The sequence below is a fragment of the Zeus faber genome, assembly GCF_960531495.2.
Source record: "Zeus faber genome assembly, chromosome: 6".
Taxonomy (NCBI): Eukaryota; Metazoa; Chordata; class Actinopteri; order Zeiformes; family Zeidae; genus Zeus; species Zeus faber.
The window spans coordinates 8064022-8082166 of record NC_137201.1 but is presented as its reverse complement, the minus strand read 5'-3'; the positions used below and the strand labels follow the sequence as shown (position 1 = coordinate 8082166).

General features: G+C 46.0%; 3 protein-coding genes across 5 annotated transcripts in view; 1 reads left to right on the top strand and 2 right to left on the bottom strand.

Annotated features, from left to right (window-relative positions):
* The window catches only part of srgap1a (SLIT-ROBO Rho GTPase activating protein 1a), an 83463-nt gene extending 74662 nt beyond the window's left edge, over window positions 1–8801 (bottom strand). For all 3 annotated transcript variants that reach the window (XM_080002695.1, XM_080002693.1, XM_080002694.1), the window contains exon 1: window positions 8670–8801. In XM_080002695.1, coding sequence (XP_079858821.1) covers window positions 8670–8733 — 64 coding nt within the window. In that variant the 5' untranslated portion in view covers window positions 8734–8801. The remainder of the gene's footprint in view (window positions 1–8669) is intronic.
* A 1004-nt stretch (window positions 8802–9805) lies between these two features.
* On the bottom strand, window positions 9806–14862 carry rxylt1 (ribitol xylosyltransferase 1). The gene is made up of 6 exons (XM_080002016.1): window positions 14650–14862; window positions 14341–14517; window positions 13430–13532; window positions 13009–13323; window positions 12704–12874; window positions 9806–11813 (listed from the first exon to the last, which is right to left on the bottom strand). The coding sequence occupies exons 1-6, from the start codon at window positions 14795–14797 to the stop codon at window positions 11399–11401; spliced, it is 1329 nt and encodes a 442-aa protein (XP_079858142.1). The 5' UTR covers window positions 14798–14862; the 3' UTR covers window positions 9806–11398.
* Window positions 14863–16598: 1736 nt separating this feature from the next.
* LOC307231760 (cytochrome b-c1 complex subunit Rieske, mitochondrial-like) lies at window positions 16599–18095 on the top strand. Its single transcript, XM_080002572.1, has 2 exons — window positions 16599–16832; window positions 17335–18095. Exons 1-2 carry the CDS (start codon window positions 16709–16711, stop codon window positions 17943–17945), a joined length of 735 nt encoding a protein of 244 aa, XP_079858698.1. The 5' UTR covers window positions 16599–16708; the 3' UTR covers window positions 17946–18095.
* The last annotated feature ends 50 nt before the right edge of the window (window positions 18096–18145 follow it).

Genomic DNA, 18145 nt, shown 5'->3' with positions numbered 1-18145 from the left:
TGGATATTTCAGTCGCCGCCGCTTTTCAGGGACCGTTGCCCCGCCCCGCCATCCCAGCTCGCCCCCGGGTTGTAGCTGGATGTGGCCGTCTGTTGATGGCAGCCATGCCTGAAGGGGTGGCTATTGATTAGTATGGCAGCCATCTCAAACCCTCCGTGCCCCAGGTCACGAGGTCAACATAGAGGAAAAGGAGGAGTGGCCGGGGGGTGGGGGGGGGGGGGGTAGGAGGGGGAGTCACAGGGTCAGTTCATTAAACTTCTCTTTGTCACGTTGTGGGCAGGACGGGACTGAGGTTTCGAAGGCATAGGGAGAAGGGCGGTGGTGTTTGGGGAGAGAAAGAAAACCCCGTGTGTGGCCAAGTTGGGACACTTTTGTCTGAGACCTGACTTCACGCCGACTGCATTTTTAGGTTTTAGTTCAAATCATAAATATAAGACTCGTTTCAATCTGTTGAGTTCCCCGAGTGAAAAATCTTGTCTCTGAAAAATACAGGAAATACGATCCGTCATTTGAGGAGGCGTAATTTGACTGTCATCACGATAAAGGTCCCCCCCCCCCCCCCCCCCAATTGCATAAATGCCATAGGCTTGAAAGGCGGCTAAATAAAAGCAACAGAGATGTAAACATACGGGACCAAGTGGAGACGCAACGACCGATTGGTTGAACACAAATGTGTCGCCGATTTCTTAAACAAGGAAGCAAAGAAACTTGCTTTTTTTTTGCAAAATGTTTTGTTTTTTTTAACCACTGAGAAAGCATTAAGCACATGGGCGTGGCCAGAAGGCGGTCTGCAATTTGGTCATATTTCTGTGTAGCCAGTAGTGCAATTAAGCAGATTTTGGTTCAGTTTTGGGAAATAATCACGATTTCCATTTTGTAATTACCATAATGACAATCGAATGATGTTTTTGTTACGCCATGATTTGGAAAGTAGCCTTCCTACGATTACTCCTGCCGTCTCCATGCTGGGGGTTTTGTTTGCACAATGGATCATGTTTTTTTTCTTTTTTGCAATGTCTAGCTTTTAAAGCTACAACCTTAGGCATACAATGAGCAAAAACAACAAAAAAAAAACAAAACAAGGAAGAGCTTTTGGCCTGGTGACCGGCCATGTCTGTATAATTAACTGATGTGTCTTCACAGTAATTAAGTCTGGTACTTTGGCTAATGAAAAAAAAAAAACAATTTCTGTACAAAAATATGGAAATAGGCACGGAGTGCCGATGACTTTGTCAATTTAAAGCTATAAAGGTGCCCATTTGTCAAGAGGGAACATCCCATAGCTGCTCCTCATAGCAGTGACATCCACTTAAAAGTCTCCTCTCTTCAGCACATCAATAATTGATCTGATGACTTCATGACTCAATAGTTTACATGCCATGGTAATGAATCTCTTTAACAAACCATGACAGGATGGTGAGTCGCTGCGGAACAGGCTCGCGTGAGTCTGCAGTAAAAGGAAAGCGGGGGAAGTTTGTCGACCGTCGTTTCTGGTTGTGCCAACGCCTTCACCGTCGGGAGACTCGGGGCAGATGGAGGAGAGGGTACTTGAAGCAACATCTTGTGGACGGATTGGAATGAGTGGCCCTTGGAGTGGGCCTTGACAAAGTGGCAGATGTCACATTGTTAGAGGGGACCTATTATGCCTTTCCTTATTTTCTGTCATGTATCTAATGGTACAGCGGTAGATGTGCATATTAGACACCAGAATGTCAAATAATGCAGGAATCTAATGACGTAGTAATCCCGGTGAGCAAAAAGCTCGGGCTTCAGACCGCTCTAAACGCGAGGTTTCTGAGGGTTGGTTTTTTTTTTTCCTACTTTCGGCACGGAGCTGACGTGAACTCGTTCTTTATATGACAGAGCACGCCCCACGCAGTACGGCGACACCCACTGCTCAGTCTGTCCGGGAAGTCGTTCCACTGCTCGGCTCAGTATCCGTGCATCATTCCATATCCGATTGAGCATCCAAAATCAGAAAACCGATGAGGAGCGTTTTTTTTTTTTTTTTTCTTTTTTCGTTTCTTTGATTTGGTTCTGAAGTTGAAATGGGATGTTTGTCGTCTTCGATTTCGTCGTTTAGCGTTTCCAATTTGTTGCGAGCATGAAGTTATTCACTTTTTATTCTGCGTGCGGGAGCATGACATGTTTCGCGTGTTGGGATGTCGAGCATCCGGGCGACCGGGTGACCGCACGGGAAGCGTGTCGCCGGGGAGCCGGCTGCTGAGCAGGCAGAGTTGGCCAGTCAGAATAAAGTGCGCTCTTAGGGAGGGGGGCCTTAAAGAGACAGGAGCTAATACGGCTCGGTTCGGTCTGAGGCCAAACTGAGCAGAAGAAAAGGGCCGGTATCAGATAAGTAATGTGTTTTTTTGAACTGTGAATCATGCAAAGCTACTCTACGGGAGTCCCAGAAAAAAAAATATAGGAACTAGAAATGAGCATAATAGGTCCCCTTTAAAGCAAATGGAGGAACTGAGAAGCAGCCAGAAACTCGTCTTAAAGGATGTTTACACTCATCTTAAAAAGCTTTCCCTGACACTAAACACATAAACAGCTTATGTCCGGCAGATGAATCGGCTGAACTCACACACAGACACAGATTAAACAAGTAGACGTAGTTAAAGCTTACGACCCCCGCCTTTGCTTATTCCCGCCCTGACCTCATCCCGTCCTCCCTCCAATCTCCTTCCCCAGTGATTTACACCTAATCCAGCCCTACTGGGCGGCAGACAGCAGCACTGCGTAAGACGTTGTAGGTCGGTCTGTCTCATCATCTGCTCGGCCCCGGCTCAAGGGTCAGTTCACAAGGGTAAAATGGCACCCAGCCTACTCAAACAATCATCCCCTTTCTTTGGTGTATTATTATTATTATTGGTTCAACACAGGGATCAGGAATTCTAGGTGCCTCAATGGGTCCGCTCTCACAGCCTCGGTCAGAGTCAGAGCATTATGGTTTTAGATGCTTTTGCATGCGGGAGAGGTGGTTGAGTTTGCCGCTATCAGTCCCAAATGAAGACAATAGACTGGGGCATCCCATCGTTCATTCCTTTAACTTTAGCTCTGCTGCAACAGAACCACTTGAATTACAGTCTCATTGTTTGGTTTGGGGCAAAGGGGAGGGGAGGGGAGGGGAGGTATGCGTGTGGGGGGGCTGCAGTAATGTCCTGGTGGCCTTTGTAGGCCGAGTTGAAAAGCCCAGTGGGGGAAGGTCAAACCTTTGGTGGTGCTGTGGCGAGTTTATTAAAACAGCGAAAAAGGGACGAATGGCCACAGATGGTGACGTCAATAACCACCCACCCAGCGATGGACCAGCGCACGCACACACACACACACACACACACACACACTCTAAAAGCAGATGGTAGGTGTGTGAAGCTCTCAAGACGTGCTTCAGGAGGTGTTGGGATTCCATTGGGGTCTTTCAAGCACTAATCCCCGTCAACACCTCAGAGAAGCTGCGAAGAGCATTGATAGCCTACACACACACACACACACACACACACACACACACACACACACACACACACACACACACACACACACACACACACACACACACACACACACACACACACACGCTGAGAGATATAGGCGGACAATCGCAGTCTCAACTATGCAGCGACGAATGCGAAACAGATCTGACCTCTTGAAACGGTGAAACATATTTGTGTCATTTGAGTTTAGAAATATATATTAAACAGAGAATATTTTGTAGTCCAGCAAGGGGGTTTGAATGCAAGGGAGCATGAATGACATACTGTAAGTCACTCCGGTTCTCTCCATCTCTTTGCTTTATATTATGGATGGCTAAATACCACGTTTCCACAGCGAGGTACTAATGTGTCTAAATGTAATGGTCCCATGATGTCATGTCAGGTGGCAACTGGGACAGCCGCCTCCGACCAAACCCCATAGAATAATATTTACCAATAGAAAAGGCCAACGGTTGATTTATAGGGGGTCTGTACCAGCTGAAGAATAAACCCGCAGCGAGAACAAACACAATTTGTTCTCGCTGCGTTTGAGTCAGAATCATAGCGACATCCCAGCACCATATCCTAGATCATTGTGTGCAATAGGCCATAAATGCGCATCCTTCCATTGCCACCATCTCCAACCGGTTGTTCAGCTTTTCAACCAGAACATGATCTTACACACCACTGCATTTCAATGAATCTCATAACGGGCTCATCATGATTGCCGTTATGTCTGGCGCCGTGATAAAGGCCCTAAGAAATAGATGTTCTCAAGTGGAATGCTGTCAACGATCTTCATGAGTCATCGGCAGACGCATGACAGTTTAAGGACGACATGTTCACGGACATTTCATCTGTATTACAAAACTACTAGAATTTGACTTGTTCCTGATCTCTGTCTGCTGTGTTGTGTGCTGTGGAGAATAGCCTGCAATGGTGCTGGCATGGAATACGATCAGTAAAGAAAAATACATTGAGAAACAGCAGAAGACAGTGCTGGTGCATCCTTTACAGGGAATGCTACTTGTAAACCACTGTGCAGTGTCCCCAGTGTGTTGGTAATCCAAAATGGCCTCAGTGGAATGGAATGAATCATCAAAGGTACAGCAGCAGAGTGTCTCCTAATAAAGAGCAGGCAGCTTCACGAACCCATATTCACAGAATAACCACATGTTGACGCATCTGCGACATGGCGGACAGACTTAAGCACCAGTCTTGGTTCAGTCCATCAAACATACCGCGGCTCTTCCATTCGTTAGGAACTTTTCATCGTGAGACGCATGTTGATCTCCGGCCAGGTAGATAAACAGCCTCATTTCCACTTCACTAAAGCCCCTTTCACATATGCAGTCTTTCCCAGCAATGTCCCGGAACCGTTCCTGCATGGGGTCATGTGTGAATGGGAGCAGGGGATTGATATTCCGGGACAGACAGGCCCCGGTGGGGAACGTTGCCGACACAAGATTGTCCAACCGACCACATCTACACTGGACCGGACGGTCCCTTGCCCCATCTATTCCCGCATTGTCACGGCATGTGCGAAAAGGCGCAAGACGGAAATGTTCCTGAATGTAGCTGCATGTGTGAATAGCGAAAACCACTAGTGATGCCGGAAGGATTATCCCAGTAATTTAGCAGGTTGTTGTGTCTAATCAAACTGTGACTTCGCTAATCTCACACTCGCAATCGAGTCTGCACCGTCTCTTACCCCTTGTCTCCTCGCATGCAAAATTCAGCCCGGGAACGTTCTCACCCGGCGGGGCCAAGCGTTGGGGAAGGCGTCTAATTTCAAAAGGTAGGCAGGTCAAAGGGGACAGCCTTTACGATGCTCTGGGAGAGGACCCCTGTCAGGAGGAGCTCAAGGGGTCCCACCGCCCGAGTCACCGCCCCCGGGGCCACAAACAGCAAGCCGTGGTCAGATCTCAAACCAACACTTTGCCCGAGAGAGAAAAAACGAGGAGCGAATGTTGCTGAGCCGCGTTCCACCGGCCCTGCAGAAACACAGGCACGCACAGAATACCAATGCATCCGCCACCTTTCCCTCGTCTACTTAGAGAGGGAAAGAGAAGCAGCCAGAGATGGAGGGAAGCGAGGTAGGAGAGGAGGAAGAAGAAGCATTTCTTTTTTGGTCTCTAATGCACATGCACACGCACACGCACACACACACACACACACACACACACACGCACACGCACACGCACGAGAGAATTTTTGACCTCTGCATATTCTCCCAAAACCAGCCATCCTTCCTCCAGCGGCAGGCAGGAGCAGTGGGCAGCCCTCACTTTGTTTGCGTCCAGGGACCGATTCCAGGTGGTGGATTCATATCGTGGTCGGGGACTGGACAGGAAGTGTTCTGCATATTTTTAATTGGAGAGAACATGCAAACTCCACACAGAAAGGCCCCCAAGATAACCCAGCTGGGTTGCCGCCGCGCCAGGGACATTAACTTATTTTAACACTCCTCCCGGTACAGTTCAAATTATAGTCGGGACGACTTAACGAAAACAAAAATGAGAAAAAGCCGTGCGGTTTCCTTGAACCGGGGAGTCATCTCTTTTGACCTTGGATGCTCGGAGCAAAAAGATAAAAAATAAAAAAGAAATCATATTCAATTCCATCTGCGGGAGATGGAGGAAAGTCGGAGAGGCTGCTTAAGAAATGAATGTCAGCCGAGTGACAGATTAGGCTTTGACTGAGAACACTGGTGTCAGCCTGGGAGACAGACAAGCTACCGCGGAGGAGGAGAGATCAAACACGGAAGGAGCGTTCGAGTGCCTCACGTCAGCTTACGTCTCCCGACTACAACAACAATTGCTTTTGCTTTTTTGAGCAGGCCCTAGCTCCCGGGAGTTGTCTGAGTGGGAATTTGTCACGAGTGTAGGAATAAGACTTACAAATACAACGTTTGCCATTAGTCCTCATCATCAGAAATGTTGGGTTTGTCTTGGATTATAGACGATGAAGGTTGTAGCCAGGGTTCACAATTCTGCTGCAGAATAGGGAAATGTGTTAAAAGCCAGAGGACCTGGTCTTCATTGCATTTAGCGGGTAAGCAAGAACACACACACACACACACACACACACACACACACACACACACACACACACACACACACACACACACACACACACACACACACACACACACACACACACACACACACACACACGAGACATCGGATTAACCAAGACTGGCCCCCGAGATATTTGTTCAAACGCGGAGCGACATCCAACTGTGAGATGCAGAAACCAGGAGATCCAATCACAAGCTGCACTACTGGGTTATTGTTGTTCTGGCGCTTTGGTAATCAATGGTTCTGGACAAGGGGCTGCCTCCGGCTTCTCCAGCCTAGCATATTCTCTCCACCCCAAAAATAAAATAAACAGAGAGAGAGAGAGAGAGAGAGAGACGGGTAAATAGGACCATAAGACCACGCCAACCTGAGCTCTTTCAAAATAGACTGGGTAGTCTACAGGGAAAAGAGCGTTTAAGGTCCGACAGGTGTATGGCCCCGGACGTTCCTCAAAGTGGTTTTCCGACCTTCTAGAGATCGCAGAAAATATCTACAACTAAGGAATAACAGTGAACATAATTACATGATAATAATAGTCAATAGAAACGTGAGCAGCTCTAGTGACAGTATGGCCCTCTGGGCTACAGGGGCTCTATGTATAAAGTATACTACTTCCTCCCATAGAGATAAGCGACCTTGCACTCCCAGGTAGCCACTCATTCATTTGCGTTTGCCGAGATTAGCGCTCCACCTTCTTCCTCCGTCGGGTTGTTGCTACCCCACGGAGGAATGTGTGACAAACGGGAAGCCTCGTCATCTCTCCCTCAGCATCCCCCCCTGTGACGGTGCATTGCCCTCTATTATGGGATGAAAGCCCTTAGTCACACCGAGGAATGGGGGACGGGGTCCAATTGGAAATTTCTGAGACCAGATCGTATAATTAATCAAAAGGCAAAAACCCTTTCTCTGGATTAAACGTTGGCTATGGGGGGGACAGGAAAGGCGGTATTACAGAGTGCACGGCAGCGCTGGAGAATTTAACTCCTTGGCTGGGGGCCAAATCCCCATGGTTACGGCAGAGCAGCCTCCCTTTCTCCCTTTCCTGTGCTGCTCTGTCTGGGGACGAAGGGCTGCTGCTGCTGCTGCCGCCGCCGCCGCTGCTCTGCATGCACAGCGCCGGGGGGAGACCCAGGGGAGTCGACTAGATGAGGCCGGGGTTGCATCATCATCAAAGTGGCCTCAACTTCTTCTAAATCCTCCACCTTCCACCAGTTAGTTGGGGCGTGTGGGGGGGGGGAGATGAGATCTCAAGTCAGAACGGATGCCACTTTAATGCACATATCTGTATATACATAAATAGCGTATCCCATATACACAAGTCTATCCCATATACACGTCTATTCCCTTTATCTATTCTGTACCCCCACCCTGCATTACCCTTGAGTTCTTATTTTATTCTATAGTATTCGACTTACTGCATTACGTTTTAGGGAATCAAGTAGAAATTCTAAGGTAGCCACTGTGTTCAGTCTAGAACATGTTGTGTAATCACCGGGTGCGTTGCATTGACATTTCACTGCAGAGATGTACAAAAGTATCTACATGTATGTGGCGAATAAACCTCTTGAATCTTGAATGCAAAAAAAACAAACAAACAAACAAAAAAAAAAAAAAAAAAAAGAATATTTTATTGTCGTTTGTTCAATTTTGTTCAACAAACAAAATAAGCGGTCATCAGCGTGGAAGGCGTAAAAGTGAACTCGGTAAAAGTACGACGTCCTTAAAAAAAAAGAACTCCCGGGTTATATGAACCACACGCCGAGGGAACGCCTGACGCCGGAGAGGCGGAGGGGACATTGTGGCTCGTACCAGGAGGAGCGCAGCGGCGTTTGGAAAGCTGCTCCCGCACAGTTCACTGGGGAAAGGTGGTGTAACCGGGCGCGTACGCCGCACGGGCTTTTTTTTTTTTTTTTTAACTACATCCAACCCCAGCGCACCCGGGAGTAACACCCGTATCCAGCCAGTTCGGACCCCGGACCCCGGACCCCGGCCGCACTCCTCCCGAAAATGCACACGCTCGCTCTCAAAACCGCAGACAAAAATGCACATTTCCACGCACGACCACCCCGCGCACGCTGGGTGTTTCGGGTGGGTTTTTTTTTTTTTTTTCCCTTACCTTTCACTTGGCTTTCATAGTCCGCAATGATCTCTTTATCCTTCTTGAACCTCGGCGTGGACATTTTCGCTGCTTCTGTGCGGCGAGCGGCGAACTTGTCGGCGGGGGGGGGGGGGGGGGTGAAGAAACAAAGATAAAGTATTTGTCAACAAGCGGGACGGCACCCGAGCGGAGGCGGCGGAGACACGCACACACACACACACAAAAAAAAGGAAAATCGCACTAATAATAAACTTCCAAGCGGGGGGAGCGCACGACCTAGCCCCGCATTGTTCCGGAGGCGCCGGACTGGAGGGGCCGATGCGGCGTCGCTGCTCGACCCGATGGATCCACTCCGATCCGGGGCTGGGATCCGCGGATCGAACCGGGCAGCAGCGGCAAGTTGGAGACTCCCGTTGGCCGCGGACTCCGCTACCGGTTCCGGTTTGCCCGCAAAGTTGCGTCAGCGATCAAGTTTATTGGTGTAAAGCCCGATTTCTTTTTTTTTTGGGGGGGGGTGGTGGTGGTGGTGGTGGTGGTGGAGGGGGGGGTTTGGGGGGCCGCTCCGCACTCCCGCACTTCCCTCTCTCCCAGGATCAGGCTGCGGCTCCGGAGAAGAAGCGGAGAGGGAGGGATCGGCGCTACGCAAGCACACACACACGCACACACACACACACACACACACACACACACACACACACACACGCACGCACACACACGCACACACACGCACACACACACGCACACACACGCACACACACACGCAGGCGCGCGTTTCCAAAAATCGCCCCAATGAATGTGTCGCGTTAACCGCTGGTGAACACCGCAAAACCGAAAACTTTTGTATTCGTTGATAAATCATTGCGTTTATTATGAAAACGTGCTGTTGCGCAGGACTCGTACCGATACGACTGAAAATAAAAGCCATTTCGCTTTCGATTTTCATTCACATTTCCACACTCTCGCCCAAGTAAACGATTTGATTTGAACATCTTTTTTTCTTTTAATCTTTTTTTTTTTATCATCTATTTTAATTCATCCAACGTAACATCTTCCACAAAGTGCCAGGTTGTCGAAAGAACTATTTTTGCTCGTTCGAGCGCAGTGGACTCACTAGTCCACGGCGCCCTCTGCGGGAAGAATGGAGAACAGGTCAATCCATCACAATCATTTTATTGCACTGTGTTGACGTCCATGCACTACAACGTTCAGATTTGACAGCCATGTACACCAGAAACAATATTATCACTTTTTTTTTTTTTTGTCAAGGAATAACAGAGAAAAAAAATAGAGCTTTTTTTTTTTTGCTGTAACACAACGTACCCGATACAATCTAAGCTTAGAAAACATTTTCCACCAAATTCAATTGGGCAATTTCATTCCAAGGATTTTCTAAAGGATCGATGCACTTAAAAAAATCACAACATTGACTATGTAGAAACATAGGTATAAAAGTATATTCAAAGTAACACAAGACATTGAAAAGGCAGTTAATCATTCATTGTCTCAAATGGCCTTGGTACACCGTCAATGTAAACATTTAAATAACAAATATGTAGGAGCCTCATGGGGCATTATGTGGAAAAACTCTCAACGTTCACTAAAATCCATTTAACTTTTTTTTTTTCCCCTGTAACCTTCACGGAAATATTACACCAACAGAATCTAAACACCAGTAGAATATTTTTCCACGCAGGCAACAACTCAAACAAGCATTAAACTGTAGGTCTTTTGTTAGGTCACTCTCATGAAACCTCTGTAAAACGTGTCCCGAATGAATTGATCATATAATAATAACCTTTATTCATATAGCAACTTTCAGACACGACATGTAACTCAAAGTGCTTTCCATTAAACAAAGGACATCCGATATAGAAATGCATTCACAAAGCAGAATAATAAAATAATAAGAATCAAATCAATTAAAAGAAGGGTAAGAAGTGTTCCTCAGCCAATTATTTCCTCATTTCAACGAGTCTTAGATTTTACTATCATGACATCCAAAATGTCTCTCCTTTGTCTTCTGAATGAACTTGAATCTTGAATCTTTTTAGACTATACTCTTTTGAAACATTATAAAAACAAAAATCGATTTCAAACCACTAAGATGACCGACTAAAGGGAGGACTAAATGAAGGCTGAGCCGAAAACAAAAGCATTCAGGCAGCAGGTGTCAATGTGCACCAGATATTAAATTATTGAAATACACTTGTACCATATGGCACACTTAGTTGTTTTTAACTGATATTTTATTTTAGTGTTTTTTTTCTGTGCCTTTCTTATCAATAAATGAATTACCGTAATGCGTCCCGCAAAAAAAGACTTACAGTACTGTGGGCACACTACCGTAACAATGTAGTAGTTGTAAGTTCGTCATATTCTTTTTAAGAAATATACATTTTAAATATGATAACAGGAAAGTGTAGTGATGGTATGTAGTAGATGGAGTACATCATTGTGTGTTTTGCCATTTTACACTAAGCTAAGCTAAGATAAGCTAAAGTGCATTCATTACCGTAACAGCAATCTTAAATTGTCTGGATGCATTACGGTCATGATTTCTTTTTTATAATAAAAGCACAGAAAAAACACTAAAATAATGTGATCGGTAAAAACAACTAAGTGGGCCAAATATTGATGTGTACTTTCACATTTAAATTAATTATTTCACATTCTCTGTGAATATGTGAATCAATTCATTAGGAATATGTTTTACGGTGGCTCCACATGAGAACGACCCGGGTCGTTCCCTAACCTCGGTGGCCACCGTTTCGGAAAAAGGTCTCCTCTATGGCCTCGGTGAACCTTTCCTTCATCTGCCGCCGGAAGCCGGCGTACCACTCGAGCAGCCGCCTCCTCCTGTCCACCCTCTGCTCTTGGCTCAGCGTCCTCTCCTTCTCCAGGACAGCTGGCAGTTCCCCCCAGTCCCCGAGGAAGATGAAGGGCGCTCCGGCGGCTTTGAGTAGACGCAGCGGGGAGCCGGGCCCGGCGGCGCAGGACCCCGGGGTCCCGACGTCTTCGACAACCGGGACGGAAGCGTATGAGCACGCCTCGTAGATCCGGTAGCATTCCGCGTTGACGCCGACCGGGCACAGCGTCAGGTCGCTCTGGGCCAGAGCAGCCTGGTAGCGGCTCAGGCTGTTGGCCGTCTCCTGAGGGAGCCACCTGAGGATGGGAGAGGGGAGGGGGGCAATGTGCGCCAGCCATGGGTTTACTACTGAACACGTCACAGTTATGTTTCCAATACTAAACTTGAGAAAAGTTAAAAGATAAAAGTCATTTGTACCTTTATGACACAGAACTATTTACTTGTTTATGTCTTCATATCTGATCCGAATAAACCCTGGAATTTTTTTTATGTTTTGGGGGAGGGTGTTCTGGGTCATGTTTTATTTAGTTATTTGTTTTCTTTGTCATTGTTTTTCCTGGTATTCTTTTTTGGTTATATATATGTTATTCTTTATCATTAGTTTTCATGTATATTGCGATATTTTATTGTGTATTTCCACATTTTCCATAAATTGCCATTTTCTTTACTTGTTGTTTCTTCCGCTGCTTTATTATTATGATTATTATTATTATTGTTGCCTACTTTTTGAGATAAGCTATTGCCGCTGCACTGCAAAAATCACTTTGGCTGTATCTTCTGATTGACGGGCCTCGGTTATTTGATCATATTCTGTTTGACTGTGGCACGTATGCACCTTAATCAGATTTTTTTCTGCTGTGTTAATTCTGCATATGCACCAAAGGGTCAAATATTCGCGTGCACACTCTAACCCTAACCGAAAAACAGCTTAGGCCGCTTCCTCGGCTCACAACCGGACTTCTCAACTTTCGCTGAGTATTTTGAATGAGCCGTGCCTGATAAACCAGATTCATTGAAGGAATCGAAACACGGAAATGCCTTATTCAAAATATCATCTTGTTCTGGTTAATCGCCATTGTTCCGAATTACGTGTGCATGCGAACATACCGAGCGTATGACTTGCGGGGGGGCGGGGCTCATTTGTGACATTTGACTGAGAAATCAGTAACCAAGAGTGATGTCTTACTTTTCCCTCGCAGTGGTGATACAGTCTTTTTCAAGGCCAGCTTGTTTCAGGACCTGCATGAGCGTTTCTCTTGAGGAGTTTTTGTAAACGGTTCCCAGGAAGTTGCAGAGGTACGGCCTGATGGAGGTGACCATCTGGGAGTCCGGTCGGACCACGGGGAACTGTCTGTATCTGCAGAGATTCAGGGAGATAAGGCTCGGATCAGATTAACATTTGAGATAAAAGCAGCGAAATGATCACAAAACGTTTGGGCTGATGTATTATTACCCACATACCAATCCACCACCACAACAAAGCACACGTACGTGGCAACGCCGAGCGGCCATTGGAAAACATCTTTGTCATTGACCCAGGGGCTGTCGTAGACCACAAACAGCAGCTCCACAAAGCCCCCGTTTCTCGTCAGGAAGGGACCGATCCAGTCGTTGTTGCAGTGCTCGTTGCCCAGCAGCACCACGGCCACATGGGAAACGGTGTGGGCCTGCACCAGGGCGTGGACATGCTCCAGCCATCGGACGGAGTAGGAGACCTTCTGCTGTTCGCGGCCGTTCAGCACCAGAACCAGGCTGTTCATGTCCAGGGGGACATGCCCCTGGATCACTGCAGGGCCTGTGTAGAAGCTTTGGAGATACGGTCGAGATGTAGCAACCATCCCATCCCGTGGCGCATTTTCATGCAAGACCTGACAGTTCTTGTGTCTTATTATTCTTGCTATTTATGGATTACCTGAAATCGATATTGCTCGACTGAAGCTCGCCTTCTCTCCATTGTGCTACCTTGTCTGAAGGGTTAAGTGGCCCCTCCAGAATATGCTCCCACAAGTAAAGTCCTGAGGTAAAGAATGGAGAGATCAACTTCTCTTTGTCACCACATAAAAAGTATGAAAGCATGACCATCTAAATGAATGCTATGTCTTAAAACTAAGCCAAGTTGAAAAGCCAACTGTTAAAATCCCATGGCAGTGGGGCCTACAAACAGGCCCCCTGCCATACACTGACTCTGGACACACACACACACACACACACACACACACACACACACACACACACACAATTACTGTGCAATATATTGTAGTAACACTGTAACAAGTTAGACTAATCCACTCGTTATTAGCCAGGTCCATGCTGTTGTGTGTCTAGTTATTGTTCATCATGTACAAAAATATCCACTATATTGATGTTTATTCCCAGTAAACGTTCATTCATACTGCCACTTAGACCCTCTCATAGCACATTTTGTATATACATATTTTAGAGATGAGTGAATATCACAGATTTAAGTCCCCCTTGACATAAGGCATCAGGTCTGCTGAATGCCATGGAACGACAAATATGGAGATATTTTTTTTTTAATTAGGCAATTGTTCTGGTAGTATATTTTGGATCGTTACTTGGGAATGACAAGGATTTCCTTTTTTTTTTGAGAGAGAGAGAGAAATATACGGCGTGATCCTGGTCTTCACAAACAATAAACAGAGGAGATTGGACACGGGTAGCAAAAATACACACAATATAATAAAATAAAAAAGATATTGGGGAAAAAAAAAAATGCTCAAGTCAAGAGTGAGAGACGGGTCTTCTCTCCGAGCTCTAAGCAGAAAGGGACGTTATTTGAACTTCTATCAAACGCAGGCTCACCTATAGCAGCTTTGCCCCAGATCTGGACCTTGTGTCTCTTGGGGCTGCTCCTCCTCAGGTGCCCCAGGTACTGCTGGAAAGCCTCCCTCTTCCTGTTCAAAGCGGAGTTGTATTCCACTTCTTCCTCCTCCCACGGGTTCCATTCCTCGTCTTCTATGAACGGCGCGACCGCACCGCCTGTGTGAACGGAAAAAAAATCGATCCGGCTTCATTATTATCAATCTTATTGTTGTTGTCGTTGCTGTCGTTATTATCGTTAATATTAACAACAAGCGCGGCGCTGCGTCGAGCAACGCGCCCTTACCGTACCCGGGGGGCCTGCGGTGTTCTTCTTCACCACCCTGTGGACCCGGGAGATGACTTTGGTGCTGAAGAACACGCTGTACGCGGCGTAGAGTGAAAATGCCACGTAGGCGAAAACTACCAAGAGGAAGAGTTTTCTTTTCGGTATTTTCATGTTTTTGTGGTTTTCTCTCTCACGTCACCATTGTGCGTTTTACCCACAGCTTCGCGGAAAGTCCTTTCCTGCATTGTTTACATCGCGCGGACCCCCTGTGTGCGACTGCCCTACACGAATGCCTGTGCCCAATTGCTCAGTATTACTTTAAGTCTATTAATTACCTAACATATATACATATATATTTTTTTTAACTTTATGGTTAAAGTAATTTGTTTGCTCTAAATGGTAATTTATTCAGCAAAAAAAAAAAAAACAAGTCGGGATATTAGTGAATTTTGAGTTAGACGCTTCCTGGAGCGACGTGCGGACGGAGGCTTCCGGTTTGTGCCGGGGAACAAAAGCCGAAGCTGCCCTCCCGTTCAGCCGGACGGAAAAGGGAGAGCACGGCGACACCCGGTGGTCCGTGAGGGCGGCCGCTCCACCCGGTGGTCCGTGAGGGCGGCCGCTCCACCCGGTGGTCCGTGAGGGCGGCCGCTCCACCCGGAGACCGTCGCAACAGTCGGTCGCTCCGCACCGTTTCGAGCGCATGGCGCGCAATGAAAACCTATAAGAAGGCTCCGTGTTTTTCGTATGGATTTTCCGATGTTTCGACTGCATTTGAGTTATTTGTTTCAATGAAAGCAAACGCTATAACGCTATATTCCATATACATCAAGCATATTCCCTCTTATCTGGTCCATTTTATTTCATTTTATTTTTATTGTATTTTATTTTATTCTATATATTTCTATTTTCTTCTATAAGTATTCGACTTACTGTATTACGTTTTAGGAGTCAGTTAGTTGGGCTATTAGAAATTTTTCCGAGGACATATTGTGTGTTATCACCGGGTGCGTTACATTACATTTCACTGCATATATGTATGAAAGTATGTATATGTAAGTGACGAATAAAAATCTTGAATCTTGAATCTATGAAGGCAGTATAAGCCATAATCAATTGAGGAATCGAATGCCTGCTTCGGAGTAGTATTGGCATTATAAACACGTATGGTTTTTTTTTAATGTTTCCTTCACAGTTAAATTAAAAAAGTTTTATGTGACACGTATTTAATCTGAGTGGGGAGTGTGGTGAGACGGGAGAAAGGAAAATAATTAAAAAAATAAAACCATTTCATGATCAGTTCCCACTGATGATGACTTTTTTTTTTTCTCTGATCCGCCAAAACGTTGTCCCTCTGTCCTCTAGATGTTATTGATTTACAGGTTTTTATTTAGAAAAAGTATTTGCAAATTGTGTGTCGTGTGATGACCCAGTAGGCCAATGCATCCTCTTTCCACTTGTGAGCTCAATATCCTCTCCCACTCTTCTGCCATTAATTAAATATCCTATATCAGTCGATTACTTTTATAGGGGAGTTAGAAAGGGGAGTTTATGTGTATTTGTACAGCTCATTTCATACACAAATGTATTTCAATCATTTAAAATCCATTATATAGAACAACCAATGAAATAAATAAATTAAAAAAAACTGATAAAGACAAAAGTGCCATTTCAAACAAGATAAAAGAATATGTGGGACAATTGATGTTGTATTTGTATGAGCACGTACATGCCACGCTGGTTAATTCATTCATTCAAAAAAACAAAACAACAACAACAACAACACTGTTGACACCGTGCGCTTTATAAGTGCGAAACAGGCATCGACACGTTGTACCAGGCGTCCCAACTCTACTATTCATCCCGTTACAACGGTAATATGTTCAACCTAAAAACACAACGGAAAACGGGATTAGCGGAGGATCGTGAGCGAAACGCTTCCGGTGTTGTGGAACCCTTTGCAGCAGCGGACGCTGTTTCCCACCGAACCGAGAAAAGAGCAGCGCACGGGGGGCTGCTCTGGTCGCGGTAAGGTCGCCTTGTCCGCACGTCCGAGTTTGTGATGGTTCTTTGATTCCGCCGAACATGATGTCATTAGCCACTCGCTGCGGGGCTCTCTCCCCGTACCTCCAGGCCACGAAATACACGGCCAACGGCGTGCTGTTCTCCCGAGTGGCAAAGGATTTGGTCCCGGCTGCTGGCGCCAATGGTAAGGTCGTGCTGTGTTTCGGAGTTGCGTGAACATGCGTTGTGGCACCTAGACCACGATATATTCTAGTCGTTTTGAGCTAAATGATACTGGATTTTCATCGTACTCAACTTTCTTTAATTTGCTTGTTTTTCCCTTTGTGTCTGTTCTAGTCTATACTCTGACGGTCAAACGATAACGATATTGCGTAGTTGCATTTACCCAAATTTGACCCGGAAGAAAGTTGTTTTTTTTTCTATTTAAAAGGCTTTTAGCTATAGCCATATTATGATGTGATTATTGAGAATACAAACACAAAATAACCTATCAGAATGTATTTAATGACATTTTTCCACCACAGCAATTGAGCAAGCCATCATTGTTCTCCCTTTAACGTAACTTTGACAGCCCTTATATATATATATATATATATATACATATAAGCAGCCTTTTTAAACTTTACTGTATGCCCTTCAACATCTGCTGATGGCTTGACTGGTTTATTCCAATTCCTAATGAACAGCTTCAGCTGGAATCCGCCTCGCTCACACAGACATCAAGGTGCCCGACTTCTCAGACTACCGTCGCCCCGAGGTCCTCGACCCACACAAGTCCTCTCGAGAGAGCGGCGACGGGAGGAAGGCATTCTCCTACCTGATCACCGGGGCAACCAGTGTGGTGGGCGTCTATGCGGCCAAGACGGTGGTGTCCCAGTTTGTGTCCTCCATGAGTGCGTCAGCTGATGTCCTGGCCTTGTCTAAAATTGAGATTAAGTTGAATGAAATTCCAGAGGGCAAGAATATCACCTTCAAGTGGAGAGGCAAACCGCTCTTTGTGCGACACCGCTCCGAAAAGGAGATCGCCGTAGAGGTCGCCGTAAATCTGGGAGAGCTGCGTGACCCCCAGCACGACAATGATCGTGTGCTCAACCCGAAATGGATGATTGTCATTGGGGTGTGCACTCATTTGGGGTGTGTGCCCATTGCCAACGCTGGAGACTTCGGAGGCTACTACTGTCCTTGTCACGGCTCCCACTATGATGCCTCAGGCAGAATTAGAAAGGGACCCGCCCCTCTAAATTTGGAGGTGCCATTTTATGAATTCCCAGATGATGACACTGTTATTGTGGGTTAAATTGGTGTCCCTACAATAAGTATTTATTCATCCCCGGGGGGAGATTTCGGGATAGTACTTCGCTGGTATGTTTATACATGGGTTTGTCTCAAAAACTGAGGCGGTTACTTGGTAAATTACTAATAAATGGTTAATTCATGGTACCTAGAATATAGTAATTGTTGTGTTTTGTTTTCATTAATCATACATGAGATGGCATT